Source organism: Pagrus major, chromosome 15 (assembly GCF_040436345.1).
Source record: "Pagrus major chromosome 15, Pma_NU_1.0".
Taxonomy (NCBI): Eukaryota; Metazoa; Chordata; class Actinopteri; order Spariformes; family Sparidae; genus Pagrus; species Pagrus major.
Genome location: NC_133229.1, coordinates 14369119 through 14384548, shown reverse-complemented (window position 1 = coordinate 14384548; position 15430 = coordinate 14369119). Strand labels below are relative to the sequence as shown.

The following is a 15430-nucleotide window of genomic DNA, read 5'->3' as shown; positions in this document are numbered from 1 at the left end:
TGAAAAAAAAAAAAAGAAAAAGAAAGAGAGAAAGAAAGCTGTTTGAAAAGTCTTTGATCCACTGAGCTTTCTCAGCCTTCGTGCCTCAATCAGACACGGTGGTGATACTTAAAAACCCCTGTGCTGCAGTGAGAGATGGTGAGACCCTCCCTACTTTCCAATTTCCTTCCTCCTCTCCTCCTCCCACCCGCCTTCCCTCCCTCACTTCCCCCGTTTAGCTCCCTCGCTCACACCCAAGCAAGCTGCCTCCCATTGATCCTGCAAATTGTGTCTAAGGCGTGTTTATGCTCCATTTCTGCCAAAGCATCTCCTGTCATTGACCAATTACAGCAGAATCAATTACAAGCCTTTTAGAGAGACTGATTCACACCAATCACTAGCTGAGAGGGAAACACACACACACATACACACACACACACACACACACACTCACACACACACACACACACACACACACACACACACACACACACACACACACACACAACAGATTTAGGGACTAAGAGAAATAAAGGATAGAGAAAGCGAGTGAGGAGAAGAAGTGATGCTGAAGTAATATGAGCAATATTCTCGAGCTGTCCACACAAGTGGAATATGTTCAATCAACCGTCAAAGATACAATCCCCCCTCCTGCAAACACACACGCACATGCACACACACACACACACATACACACACCAGTACTTATACCAAAAGCAAACCCCCTCTCCCCCTCGTCATCCTTTCATTTCTAGCTACACAGTGCATTACCCCCCAACCCATTCTCCTTTTCTCTTTTTCTCCTCATTGATTTGACAGCCAAATTGTGTTTGTCCTAGAAGGGGCTTAAACGTCAGTCCAAGCAGCGTGGATTCACAGCTATAACAGCTGAAAACGCTGCCCTGTGATTTCATCTGAAAAAAAAAATTTTCCTTAACTCCTTTGTCAAAGTTTTCTACGGATGACGGGTTGATTGGCTGGAGAAAAAGAGAAAGACAGACACAGAGAAACAAACAGGAACTGAGGGAGACAGAGGCAGAAATAGTGGGGAGGTTTTGTTGCATGTGTGTGAGTGTGTGTGCACTCACACCTTTGAGAAATGACCTATGACAGGGATCCAAGTTTGATTTCCCTTTACGTGTAAATGTCATGGGCCTTGAGAACAGTTGACACTCGTTCCGTCACTGTACGCCCTCGGCTTATCACCGCCCAACACTGCCTAATGGAAATGACACATGCCTGTTAGAATAGCACATGAGGGCATCGGAAGTGTGTGTGTGTCTGTGTGCAAGCGCGGTGGCACTGTTGGCCTGTATTTCTGTCTCGCTTTAAGCACTGTTGTTATCCTGTCTGTGTCTGTCTTGGGGTCAAAGGGGCTCACTAACAGATTTTGGTTTGCACGCCTGCCGTGACCTCCTCCTCCAAAGTTGCAGTAATAGGATTATACACTGCCCCCTACTGTCAGAGGCAAGAGCTACAACACTCCGAGGCAGAATTACTGAGGCTTAACGCTGCTCAGTTGCTGTGAGATTTCTGGAATCCACTCACCAATGTCAACTTAGAGATCCAATGTAATACCGCTCTTTTTAACTCTCTCCTCTAACTCTTTCCTCTCTCCTTTCACCTTTTTTCCATTTCACCCCGGCATTCTCTTTGTACCCCTCTCACACCTCCCCCTCCTCTTCTTCCTGTTGTGACCTTCCTGGTGACAGTTGATGAATCAGAGAGTTGGGGAGACACCGGGCGTCGACTCCGTCACGCCCCGTTAATATGCATGCAAATGTAGCACTTGACATTTCTACTACAGCGCGTGCAGGCCGGGGACGAGGCATATGCGGGTGGGTGTTAAGGCTGGGTTGGGTGAGAAAGGGGAGAGAGAGAGACTGATAGAGAGAGAGAGAACAGAAATAAGGACGGACAGTATTATGCCCCTGTGTGTAATTCCCTCTCTACGAGTGGAAACATCAATAGCCGGACCATTAGCCACCTGGGAACTGAGTTTAGAGGGCTGAGTCAGGGGAGTGAACATAATGGTGTACAGGGAAACAGACACTCAGTGTATTAGATACCCGTTACAAACCTACTCTCAATAAAGACAAAGGTAAGGTCAATGGTGAGACTCCACTGCTTAGTGCTTCATACAACACACAGGCTTCATACTTCACACACATGCAGCACATGGTGAGATAAATCCTATAGCCTCTGTGACCTTTGCTAGAGGCCTCCCATCCCTGAAGCAGGACTGTAAATCTCCCACAGTAATTACAGTCTCAAACACCTGCAGTGCTGTGTGTAGGGGCCTCGGGGGCTAAGTTTGGGTCTATGTGGGTTCTTGGGGGGTGGGGGGTGGGGGGGTTCTCAGGAGTGAGGATGAGAGGTGAGTCATCCTGCCCCGATAATAACTCAGGCCTCCATTTTTTAACCATATTTCTCTTGCACCTGTTCCAAGCACCTCCTGAATAATCAAAGAGGAGGATGAACTTGGGACAGGAGGAGCTGCGGATGAGCAATGCGGTGAAAGATAAGTGGAACATGTTGGCAACAGAAAAAGGATGGGAGGGAAAGAAATAGACAGATCACAGGATTTCACATAAAAGCTGCATGAATAGGATACAAGCAGTGTGATGCCAGGTGGGACTGTATCACTGACCAGGGGAATGTCCTCCTCTATGTTGGTACTGTAGGGCAGATTGGTGAAAATAGGGTCCATGTCCTGGACATCAGTGATGCTGATGGCTAAGTTGGCAAGCCGGGACAGGGGTCTCACTTTATCTTGATCCTGATAGAAATAAAAACAGAAGTTAAGTATATGCACATGGATTCATTTGACTTTGCTAATGTAGAGACAGAATGCCTCTCATGTGTGTGCTAACCGTGGCGTTGACAGTGAGCTGGTATGCTGAGGTTGTCTCGTAGTCTAGAGGTCTGATGACGGTGACGGTGCCTCTGGCTCCGTCGATGGCGAAGAAGGGAGAAGGTGGTTGGAAGGAGAAGAGAACACTGCCTCCGGTACCCTGGTCTGGGTCTGTTGCGTTCACCATGAACACCGATCTGCCCACTGGTGTGTTCTGAAAGACACACACACAAATGTTGGCATTAGGAGTACAGACTTAGAGAAATGTTCAGGATGAATACTAATATATGACTGCTGAAGTAGAGACTGAACTTATGACCTTCATATGTGGTTAACACAGAGGCCTTATCTAACTACATAGCCACAGAGGACAATTTGATTCAGTGATAATTTTTGGAACACAGTGACCTAGTTGTGACTGTGAATGTGTATATTAATTCCCTGCAGCTACTCGTCCAGATCATGACTGCAAATAACAATGTATTCCTGGTCAAACTGGATAAATGATGGCAATGATGAACAAAATGAGATCGCACAGAGTTGGTTTTAAATATTGACCATTCTGGATACCAAACGTTGAAGAGGAAGAAGATTAAAGGTGAATTCAACTCCTTCGATTCCTCTGGGTGCTTGCTCACCGCAACAGCATCATTCACTCACTATAATAAGACAAATGTTGGAGCCATCCAGCATCATTTTAAAACCAAACCCTTGGAATACGCTGCATGATGGGTGGTGGGTGAGAAGAGGATGTTAGCTAAGCTGACGTCAATCATGGAAAACACCTCTCACCCCCTGCACCAGACTGTGGAAACCTCGAGCAGCTCTTTCAGCAGCAGACTCTTACACCCACTGTGTAAGAATGAGCGCTACCTCAGATCATTTATCCCCAACAGCCATCAGACTGTTTAACTCAAGCACAACCTGACCAATCACTTTCCACTCACTTGTTTGTTTTTTATAAATATCTTACTGTAAATATCTTGTTTTTTGTCTATTTATTTTCTATTTAACTTTATGCATATTTTTCTGATTCTTTTTCCTGTACTGTTGCATCTCGAGCTGTTGTAACAAGTGAATTTCCCAGTTGTGGGATAAATAAAGCCAATCTTAATCCTAATCTTAATCTTAATGATTGGTCAGAAATATGGAAATGTTTGTTTCACGGCTCTAAAAAAGAGGAATGCACTGGGCATTTCCAGCTAAAAGTTTAGGTGTAGTGTAGGTTAACGACTGATTTTTTTTAATCGGCAAGTTGTTCGTCCCTTGATTTCAATTGGGAAAGGCTCCTGTTCGCAGTGTAATTGCAGTCTCATCAGCATTATTTGGTTTGACTGATACTTATAGATATTATTAGCCGTGTCAATCATTTGGGAGGAACAATAGTCGTTAACCTTCTCTCTAAAGTGTGTTCTTTCCTTTTCTAGAGGCTTTCTTCATCAGAATTCATACAACATAGATATGTTCTTTAGTGGGTTTCACCATGCATCTCCCATAGACTTTAATACAGCCAACACCGCAGTCGGGCACCAAAGCACGATTCAGTGACGTAATGACCCTTCCTTCTTTTAGAGTTCCTTGTGCACATAGGGATAACCTACAGCCAGAAAGTATTTGTCTTTCCTTGTTGTCATTAAAGATAAGCTTTGTCTATCTGTATTGCCACCCAAAACTGCCTTGAGTTTAGAGTTAAGAATTATCAACTGGGCAGAAAGGCTGCACAATGCCACATCGGAGGACTGTTTGTCTTGGTCATGGTCATTGTTGAAACCTGACAAAAAGAGGTGGCCATATGAAGAAACACTCCCCAGGTACCGCAGAGAGGCTTGACTGTCTAAGTTTAAGGAACATCCCCATTAATTGGAATTTTATCTCTCTCTCTCTCTCTCTCACACACACACACACACATGCACACATTATTGTGTAAACTAATGAGAAATGAGAATGCCTACAGATACAAGGAAAAATGGTTGTGCATGAGGACGGGAGGTTTTCCAGATATATTACGGGACAGAAATGCTCGCAAAAGCCCATATTCTCTCCCTCTCTTTGTCTCTCACACACTCACCTGTGCGCGCATACACACAAACACACACACATACACACACACACACACACGCACACACACACACACACACACACACACACAGTCCAGGGTGTGTGGCCTTGTTTACTGCAGGGGGAGAGTGTGACCACATGGGGAGGTCATGGTGTTGAACTGAGCTGGGCCCTGAGCCAAAGCTAAAGTGACACAGTAAGAGAGCAGTTGACCCCACAGTCTGTCTGCATGGGTGTCAGGGGAGTGTGGAGGTGTATTTGCATGTATGTAAGTTTTTGTGTATTTGTGTGTATACTACCTTGTGCTAATGTCTTGCTGTGTCATGGTGTATAAAATGGTGTGTGTTTGTGTGAATTCTTGGGTTGGAACATGTATATGTTTGTTTGGACAGTATGAACATGTGGGGTGAGACTGTCTGTGTGTGTGTGTGTGTGTGTGTGTGTGTGTGTGTGTGTGTGTGTGTGTGTGTGTGTGTGTGTGTGTGTGTGTGTGTATGTTTATTCTAATTTGTGCGGTAAAATGTGTGTGACTGAGAGCTGTTGACCCACTATCTTACTCTCAAGGACAGGGGGCCATCAGCCATGTAACAAAACAACATAACAGTGAGCTAACTGCCTCTGTCTACATGACTTTACATTATAGCAGCTGCACATACACTTCCTCGGTCTCTCTGCTTCTGGCATTCCTCTCGCTTGATTTCTTTCCTTTAACTTACCCCATTGGGCTCTACACATGCATGAGCAGTGCTGGAAACTGGTCTGTCTCAGCAGATTAAGCCAGATTTCCACGTGGGAATTGAGGGACAGACAGAGGAAAGGGATCTGAGGAGTGTAGCTGCAGGGGAAGACGAGGAGAGCAACAGATGCCAGAGAGAGCAACAGATATCTCAATCTCTCAGCCTTGAAGTTGGAAATGCCCTGATGTATGCAGACAGGGTCACAGGTCATTTCTGAGCCTGATATATTAAAAGTTATTGTATTTTAGATCAAAATAAGAATATTTGAAAGTTTTCCTGCCTGTTGAGATCTTAGGTGGGTAAATTCAAAACTCTAACACGCATTCCCAAGTTCCCATGTTTTTTGGAGCCTACTGTTGCTAAGACTTTGGCAAGACGAGGACAGGGGATAAGGAAGCCTTTCTTTTCGACAGAATTATTGTGATGTCACATTATCAACAGCAGTCACTTCCAGGTCGACTAGCTTGGTTTGCATCGCAGAGATATGAGAAATCAGCACAGCTGTTATATCTGTCGTCTTTGATAAACCAAATCTACCCAATAGCGACATCTCTCAAGCTGTCATTTTCTTTCACCGTGTCCCAACGGGTAAATCAGGTCTCCTAACTAATGTTAGTGAAACTTTTGTCAATAATTAGATATCAAAGCCCAAACATGCATTTAAGATAACTTAGATGAAAACAAAAAAGAGTGTAATTGTGTATAAGGAAAAAAGAGGAATAACCAGAACAACAACATGACTTAGAAAGTCTCTTTGGAAAGTCGGTCCGTAACTCATATTCTGCTCACAGAAGCTTCACTGCAGCACACAGCTGAAGCAAACCTCATCAATAGTTCCTGAGTGAAGGAATAGAGTCTCTAATCCACTCCCCCACGACAATTACTGCATTTGAATAAACATCTAAGCTGCATTTCTCTGATATATTTATTATCCTTGTCAAGTTGTCTGCTTACGCGAAAGTGGAAACACCTGTAAAAGGTACCCCTCAGCCTGCAGCATGACACTGTAGCACAGGCACAAATTAAATGGATAAAAATGCACAGATTCAAACTCTAGGTGAGAGAATTAAATATTCCTGCTTGGGCTTGTTTGTTTGTGTGTGTGCACTTGTACACCTGTATGTGTGTCTAGCATGGTTGTCTGCTTTATCAACTTTGCTTTGATGTCAAGGAGGCAGTTTGACAGTTAAGCATTAGGTGAGTGTGTCTGTGTGCGTGTACATCTTTTTGGAAAGAGGACTTGTGTGTGTATGGATGAGATCTGGATGTGTGAGGAGAAAGTGTGTGATATGACGTTTCATTTTCCTCCCCTAAAGGATGCCAGGTTCTATCTCTCTCAACACAGCAGCCTGTGAAACAATGACTCATTAACACCGCCCAGTGTCAAATGCCACAAGGTTCAGTAAATAATGCTACACACTCAAACAAGTAAACACACACACGAACATCAGTTTTGATCTTCCTGATTTGACAGTGCCACGGTGTTCAAAGCAGTTCAAGCAACAACAGTTCAAAGCTTTGCTGAGAAGCACAGATGACCAACTATCAGCCGTATGTGCCAATGTGGTACTTCAGAGGTTAGCAGGCTCGGCCATATGCAGGTGAAGACCCTCTTTGAGCTGCTCTAGAGGCTCTGATGCCTGCTAACAGAATCACAGCGTAACCACCATCCATTCACCTTATTCATTCTTATCTTCTTGTTTTCCCTTTATCCCCCCTGGAAGGCTTTCAAGGTCAAACTGCCCCTGTTTGCATAAGTGGTGCATATCAGTCCTAAGAGACAAACAATAAAAGAACCTATTTAAACAGCTGCCTTGTGATCATGAGCTACTTAAGATAATTTCACTGCATTCCAGCAGCCCACTGCTACAGAGAGCACTACACCCCGTCTGGTAATCTGCTCATTGCAGCTCACCGTGGAGCTCATCGGAGAGTAAAGAGCCTTCAGACATATAGTCTTCTGCTTGGCCTTTTATACCTTCCACTGGGTCTCAATAGCTTGCCATCAGACCATTGATTGGACCCGTGTGATGCCGATTACAAGTCAATGTGGGTGACCAAGCGCAAAAGGCTAGACAGTGAATCCCTGGGTTTTTATTACCCTATAAGACTGTCCAATTACTTCTTCATAAACAAGTCACACAATAAACAATTCCTAGCAAGGACTGATGAGACCAGTGGCTGTTATACTGGGTACCACTGTGAGCTAGCTAAGAAGAACTGTTTGTGCCTCTACCTATTCCTTCAAGTGCAAAAGCCATTTGGTTAGCCATGGTGCATATTCCTGCATATGTGCCTTGACGGTGCTTTGTAGCTTTTAAATAAATGGGGGCTATTTCCTATGGGAACCAGAATGTTAAGTGGTAAGACAGTTGGAGAGGGATGAAGAGAGCTCCCTGTTGTGTCTTATCTGAAGTGCACTGCAGGAATCATCCCCTTCTCCATCTGAGAAGCTACTACTTATGGAAGGTGAGGGGGAGGAGAGACATACTGTAGTGTATACAGAGGGGGATAGAGATACAGATATTTAAAATTTAGAACATTCTCACTATTCAGGCCCCTTGTGTTATAAACCTAATTGAGAATTTATTTAAATGTTGCGTCAATTTACTCTTAATACTTCATAATAATGAAATATACATTCTTGCAAACTCATTTATTCTGAAAGAGAAAAGCACCCAAGTATCTAGACCCTTGGCTATCACACCGCCAGTTGATTTTTGTTTTTTATGATCCCCTTTTATCTGGTCATCATTGTAATGTGCCCAGAATTTGGTCAAAAGCCACTTGTGAGAAGTTCAGGCACACATTATTGTAAACAAGGTCCCATAGGTCACAGTACATCCAGTACCAAAAAAGAAACCCCTGGAAGCCCTGAAGACAAAATTGTGATGAGGTAGAAATCCATGGAAGAGTGGAAGAAATTTCTAAATCAATGAACACTCCCAGGAGCAATGTGGGCATAATTGTGTAAAAGAAGGAGTCTGGAAATGTATGATCCTTTTGAGACCTGCCACTACAGCCAAAGTCAGCAAATGGGCAAACAGGGCATTGGTCAGGCAAGTGACCAAGAACCCAATGACCCTGATAGAGCTTCAGAGTTTCTCTGCAAAGATGGCAGAGCCTGCAGCATTTCATCAATCAGACCTTTGCAGTAGTGTGGGAAGATGAAAGTCACTTCAGATGTAGCACACAACAGCCGAAAGAAGAACCTTTTGGCCTGAACGCCGCATTCCAGCAATCACGATACATCAGGAGAAACCACCCCACAGTTAATACATTATTTATTACAGTCCAATTACAATTAAGTATGGCGCTTTTAGCATGCTATGGGAATGGATTCCTTTCACAGAGATAGATCCTTGAAGAAGACTGCTCCAAAACACCCTCAACCAAAACTCCATGTTAAAACAAATCACACAGTACAGACATTGCTGGATTGGCTTCAGAAACAATCCTTGGCTCTCAAAGTAAACCTAGATGAAATAAGTTGGAGACATCTGAAGACCACAAATGCACTCAGTCCTAATTGAAAGAGATTGAGGGATTTGCAGAGAAGAATGGGGGACACTAAAGGGATACCAAGAAAAGACCATTGCAGCTGCTGGAATCACTGCCAAGGGTTGTTCTACAAGGTAATAAATAAAGGGTCTGAACACTTATTGTGTCTACTTAGAGCAACATTATGGAACTTTTTACCTTAACATAACAGCTTCAAAATCATTTTGATGTAATAGGGTGAATGTGTGTCTTTGGGTCAGCCACTCCGTCCCCCATCACTTGTTTCTGCACTATGTAACTTCAGTGAGAGGGTAGGATCACAGTGTTACATACATGTTTACTTCAACATACAAGTTTTCAACACATAACACTGTTGTGAGCTTATATGTTTTGTTTGTAGATAGCCATTATTACGTCTGACAAATCGTTACAGACCTGGGATTTGTATTTACGACAGTTGTGTCCACTCAGAAACTGTAAGCGGAGCCAAATCACACAAAGGGCCAATTTCTACATATGGGCTTTAAGATGAAAGATTTCATTCAATATTGTGTGTAGTTTGATTGCAAGAAAGTAATATTCAAAGTAAAATAGAACAAAGTGAAGGATATTGATTCATTCCCAAACCCACAGGCTCAAAAGGAGGAACAACAATGTTAGAAATGAGTGAAAAAGACAGACCACAACTTGTAAGGAGATTGATAAAAACAAGGACTTAACGGAAGACAGACAGTGAGAGAAGAACGAAAGCGAGAGTATATGTATGAGCATATGAAAGTCAAAGTCCGTCACTAACAGCCGTGAGACTTCTGTAATAAAGCAGGGAGACAGTATTCCCTTTTAACTGTGTCTCTGCTGTATAATACGGTGGTGTTTGCACCGCTGTCTCTACTGCCTAGGCTGAAGGCAGCAGAGTGCTTGTCTCCTGTGGGCCAAATCTCAGGTTCAACATGACAGGGAGGCTTCGGGGGGCCCTGGAGAGTCAAGGCTGGCCAGACCTCTGGACTACATGGCCCAGCTTCTCTCTGGGACCATGAGGGATGACAGGGGATAAAGTCCACTGAGTGCTGGAGCTCTATGTGTAATGGATCTCAGCGGTTAAATGTCAGCTCTCTCTCCTGTAGGGAGTCCTTGAGGGAGCAGTCAGCACAATATGATGATGTTCTGTCCAACAACAACTTAGTTTAATTCATTTATGCATTAATCAAGTGATGGAAGAGCTGAAGCCAAATTCACTCAGACTGCAGTGCAAAGGCAAATTATGCTCTTCAGGTGCACAAGCTAAAAGCCGCAAATTAGAGTACGATTTGTTCCAAAAATCATGCAAATCACCCAGTCACAACTTTTGCAATGGCAAAGTGCTATGAAAAGCATACTGAAGTAAACAGCAAGAAGAATAGAAATTCTTAGATCCTACGTAATATTTTTCTTTAAAAGAATAATCATTATCAGCCTGAATTTGAATTATACTGACTTCCATTGGTAGCATATCACTGTTACTCATTAAAACAGGAATGCAAAAGTAATACCTCTACACTGCACTTTCCCTTCTCTCTAAGGAAATGAAGATTGGTCTCCATCAGCGATGGAATTTATGCCATAATGCCTCTATTTTTTTAACAGTGCAGAGGACAAACATGGTTAGTATTCTTCTATTTATCTACTAAGTGCACACTGAATGCATTCATTACCATTCTTGACAATCAAACTCAAAGTTAATACATCAACCAAAAAAATTACCTGAACAGCCCTAAGTACTTTGTCGGATACATGCCAGCATCCCTCTCCACATTCAAGTACTTAATTTCCTCCTGATTTGCTTATCTGTTATATTTATAACAACAAAGAAACTACACTGATTTTATATTCAAACCAGATTTTTTTTAACTGAACTATCTACAGATAGTTGATGATAGGAAAAAACACTACTGTGCTTAAAACTGTAATGTTCTGTTGAATATGCCTGTGACAGAGTGAGCACATTCACCAAAAAAATGCAAATAAAATATGTTTGGTTGTGTATTTACTGCAATGCCTTTATTTGTCAGGGTATGTTGGATCAAATCTCACCTGTACATATGTGGAGATGGAACCTGAGTGAACCACACTTGTTCCACACACGACAACTTCTGTAAAACTGGTCTTTAGTTGTCTTTGTGTTCAGGCTTGAATGTGTATGTGGCTATCAGAGTGCTTTATGGGTGTTCAAGTAGCCCACTTGAACCTTCACCACATTTGGTTGACTGTTCAACTGCTACCCAGCTACTTGTAGGCCAAGCTATGTTGATTCAGTAAGGAATGGCAGTCAAAAGTCAGTCTATGGCATATTATTTCTGTTATTTGAAGTCGACTCAACTTTTTGTTCTACCTGGTAAAGGCCATCGCAAACCCACAGACTTGAGTACAATGTTCTGCTCTTATATTGTCAGAAATGTTAAAGACATGGTGATTTGCAGGGGTAGTGCCCAGGCTTTGGCCCCCTGCTGCTCGCAGCTCCAGAGGCCCAGCTGTTCACTACAATAGAGTCATGATTACACCTACACTGCTCACAAGGTTCTCAGTTCCTCCCCAGCTGTCTGCTCTCCGCTTCCAACCCAGCAGGCATGTGATTGTACCAGCACCGCTCACCCTTTCACTGCCTGCCTCTCACAACCTCTGTCCCTCCATCAATGCCTCCCACATGTGGCGCCTTATCACATTGCCACTGGCATTATTCTGACCCATGTGAGAGAATGTATTGCAAATGAGGAGATGAAGAAGTGAAATAATTAAGTGAGAGGTAAGGCAAGAAAAAGGCTTTATACATACATGTAAAATGTTTCTGGCTTTTGATTAGCTGGTTACATCATGGTGGTGGCATCTAGGAACGAGTCCAATCACTTGTTTAATAGATGTTCCAATTCAATGTGAAGGGTCTATATATAACAATAGAGACAGTGCTACTGTTGTGGTACTATCTGCTTGTCACTGGAGAATCAATCCTAACCCTGGCCGTAACTGATGAAACAAACACAGATGATCATATCATGAAAGTGAAACTCTATAACTGGAATAAGTTGTTTAATTGAAAACTAAAATTTGTTGCTTTTTATGCTTAAAAGCAGCTCAACCAACAAAACTGTTGCACCTGCAGAGTGAGTCTTTTACATATAAATGAACGTTTGTTACATTTGACAAACAAGTTCACGCGATGCTGATTAAGCCTATTGCTGATGGGTAAATCTCTTTGAATTTCGTGGTATAGAAGACTTTTTATATCTGGTGCCTGTGCTGACTTTGCCGTGCTGGTGAACCACTACTGATGCGTTTTACATCAAACAGCAAAGCCTGGTTTGCCAGAGCTGAAGGAGGGAGCAATCGTAGTAACAGCGTAGGCTACAGAAAGTAGGAGTATGGCAGAGCATTTAGCGTCATAAGCGCATTATCAGTGTTAGTGCAATTACTCTCAATGCCAGAAGGGGGAGACAAAGGTTCCACACTGCAGGTTTAACATAAATTAAGTAGATAGCAATTACAATTAAGTGCTACTAACAATAAGCACCATAGCATCAACAGGTGTTCCACAACTTCATAAAAGGACATGAGACCCCAAAACAACAATTTCAGGGATCACAAAACAAACACAGTATCAATGAAATGCTAATCAATATAATAATATAATCTCCACATTGATGACTGACCTGACTTGGGCAGGCTGATTCAAAGCCATTTGGGGATATTGTCACAATTTGGAGCACTAAGTAACACTTTGAACTACAATAAGTAAAAGCCAAAAGTGGACATAAAATATTTTTGTTCCTAGTATGATGTCCCATTCCTTGCTATTACGCTTGTGAAAGCACACTCCATACAGCCCTTTCTTTCAGGTAAAATTCAACATTCAGCTTCACCATAAGAGACTAAAACATGCCATATGGACAATCCAAAGATTTTAAATCTTCAGTAACAGTATTCTCTGTTTTAAATAATCACTTTTGTGTCCTAATTGGTCACTCTGAGTGCTTAATATTTGCTCAAAGGCTGAACCCCCCAAATGATGCTCTGATCAGCCCAAGTGCCTCCCAAGTGTGCCTCTGGTCAGCCAAAGAGCCACTACTGTATGGCAAGGCACTCTGATGTGACCTTCGGGCAAAATAAACCCCAACCAAACCATTAAACATAACCATAACCCTGTACACAGCCAAGTGCCCCTGGATTTTTGCCCATGTTTGGCAGTCAGTGCACACCACAACCAGGTTCAAGCAAGGACTGGCATCGATCCTTTGAAAAGAAGAATGTTGATCACAAATATAGTGCCCGAAGTTGAAAAAGACTTGAATCACAAATATACCCCAGGGTAATTTGAATCTATCAATATAAAGTATATATTCATGAAATATATGAACTGCACAACTTCTTGATGGATTTATAATACAGACTCCAGTATATAAATAGGTCAGGTCAGGGCACTGGTAATGATTTCGCAGTGTGCAGCTCTGGCAGAGATGCTGAAGCAGGTGAATCACGAGAACACTTAAATTAATCATAGAGGTGACACACAAAGCCATATTTCACATTTGAAATTAGCTTATCAATAATTCACTCATATTGAAACAAGACTAAGTGTCCTTCATCTGCAAGGCTCCAACGGTAAATGGGGAAAATTATACAAAAATGATTTATACTCCATTTGTAAAGGAAGCCAAACCACACTCTGGCTTTTCAGCAGTTTGAATCCTCCTAATAAACATGAATATAGTTCGTGTAGAGTTTGTGTACTGTGTGTGTGCCGCATGAGGACCTCTGTATATATATTATTCTAATTTGATGATGTTGATGATGATGAAATTATTGAGCTGTTCAGTTGTTCTTCCCCATGGTGCCAAACAGATTAAAAGAGACAGAGAAAATTCTCCCAAAGGAATCAGATTCACAAAGAGTGAGGACTCTACCATCACAATTTCAGAAAAATCTTGATAAATGAACCAGTCCAATGTGCTGTGCAGAAGTGCAGCTTGTGGCTTAACATTCATACAATATTTCTTGGAAAGACACCTAATGGAATCAGCTCCCTGTTGCAGTCATGTCCCTGGTAAAATGAGCCCTTAGGCCCAAGGGGGCTAGTAACAGCTTTAAATCATGTGTCATAGCAATAACATCCACAAACCAATGAGACGGCCCTACCCATAAAAGGATGTCTGTCATTACAATTCCACTCATGGCAACAGTTGTGCCAGAGGTTCCTTTAAAGCCCACGTGTTCCCAGTGGCACAGAGCAACAGTCCTCTTGTATGCACCTGAGATATCAAGGCGGACACTGTGCTTGGAGCTGAGGTGGAGGTATGAAACCCACCTCATAAAGCCCTTTAATCTTAGAAGCCCCAGTGGTAAAGCCTAGGTGGCTGATGCCATCATTGCTGCCTGAGTGTTGAGTGGTATCTTGAGCTAAGAGACAGACTGCCTGAGCGACAACATGCAATCTGGTGATAGGTGTGCCTATCAGTAGTTTTACTCCAATTCCAGGACTGATGCATTCTTGGAAGACAGATTGCTGTGATGGAGCTTTGCTCTGAAACTGAGGGGTGACAGCTGTGAAAGCACAACTCATTGAATTTGAAATGATAAGCCAGTTGTCTATGTGTGACTGTGAGTCGTCCAGTTAAAGTGTAAATGATATTTGCATTTCTGTTTAACAGCCGGTAAACATGGTGCTATAAGAACATATACCTATTGCAAACTGAGGTCAATTAATGAAACTTCAAGCCAGGTAATAAGATGACAGAACTTCCTACAGGACTAGCTAAAAGTTAAGTGGAGAATTCCTATATTTATTTGATATCTTCTTGTCTCAGTGCATATATTCTCAAAGGACCTTATCCTCAAAATACATGAGATTAAAAGAGGAGAGCGTGTACTGAGGGAAAAGATTGACGTTTTAATGCAGTAAGTATGATGAATCCAGTGGCAGTGAAAGACTGCTACTTGTAAGCTGTCTAGTCTCAGAGTTAACAACTTAAAGACAGAGCAGAGTTCCTTAAATGGTGTTTATACCACTGATAAAGTTTTATGAAAAGTGTACAGCTCCCTTTATGGCAACAGTGTATGAAGTTAACTGTTAACCTATGCTTCTATCTTCTGTTTAACTATACTGCCCTGTGATTATTAGCTAGGCTAGAAACAAGAACAAAGAGTTCTTCTCCTAAAATGTAGAACCCTTTTTTGTCCCTTTTAACTTGTCTAACTTAGTGCAAATACCTATAGTAAATACAATATGGTCACATGAAATTTTTTGACTCCACTGCTTGACAAGGATGCTCTTTCG

At 42.4% G+C, this 15430-nt stretch overlaps 1 protein-coding gene across 1 annotated transcript in view; it reads right to left on the bottom strand.

The window, feature by feature from the left end:
- LOC141009724 (cadherin-23-like) overlaps positions 1-15430 on the bottom strand; it is a 163818-nt gene that overhangs the window by 89424 nt on the left and 58964 nt on the right. Inside the window, exons 8-9 of the mRNA XM_073482415.1 lie at positions 2853-3047; positions 2630-2758 (exon numbers count right to left, since the gene is read on the bottom strand). Coding sequence (XP_073338516.1) covers positions 2630-2758; positions 2853-3047 — 324 coding nt within the window. The remainder of the gene's footprint in view (positions 1-2629; positions 2759-2852; positions 3048-15430) is intronic.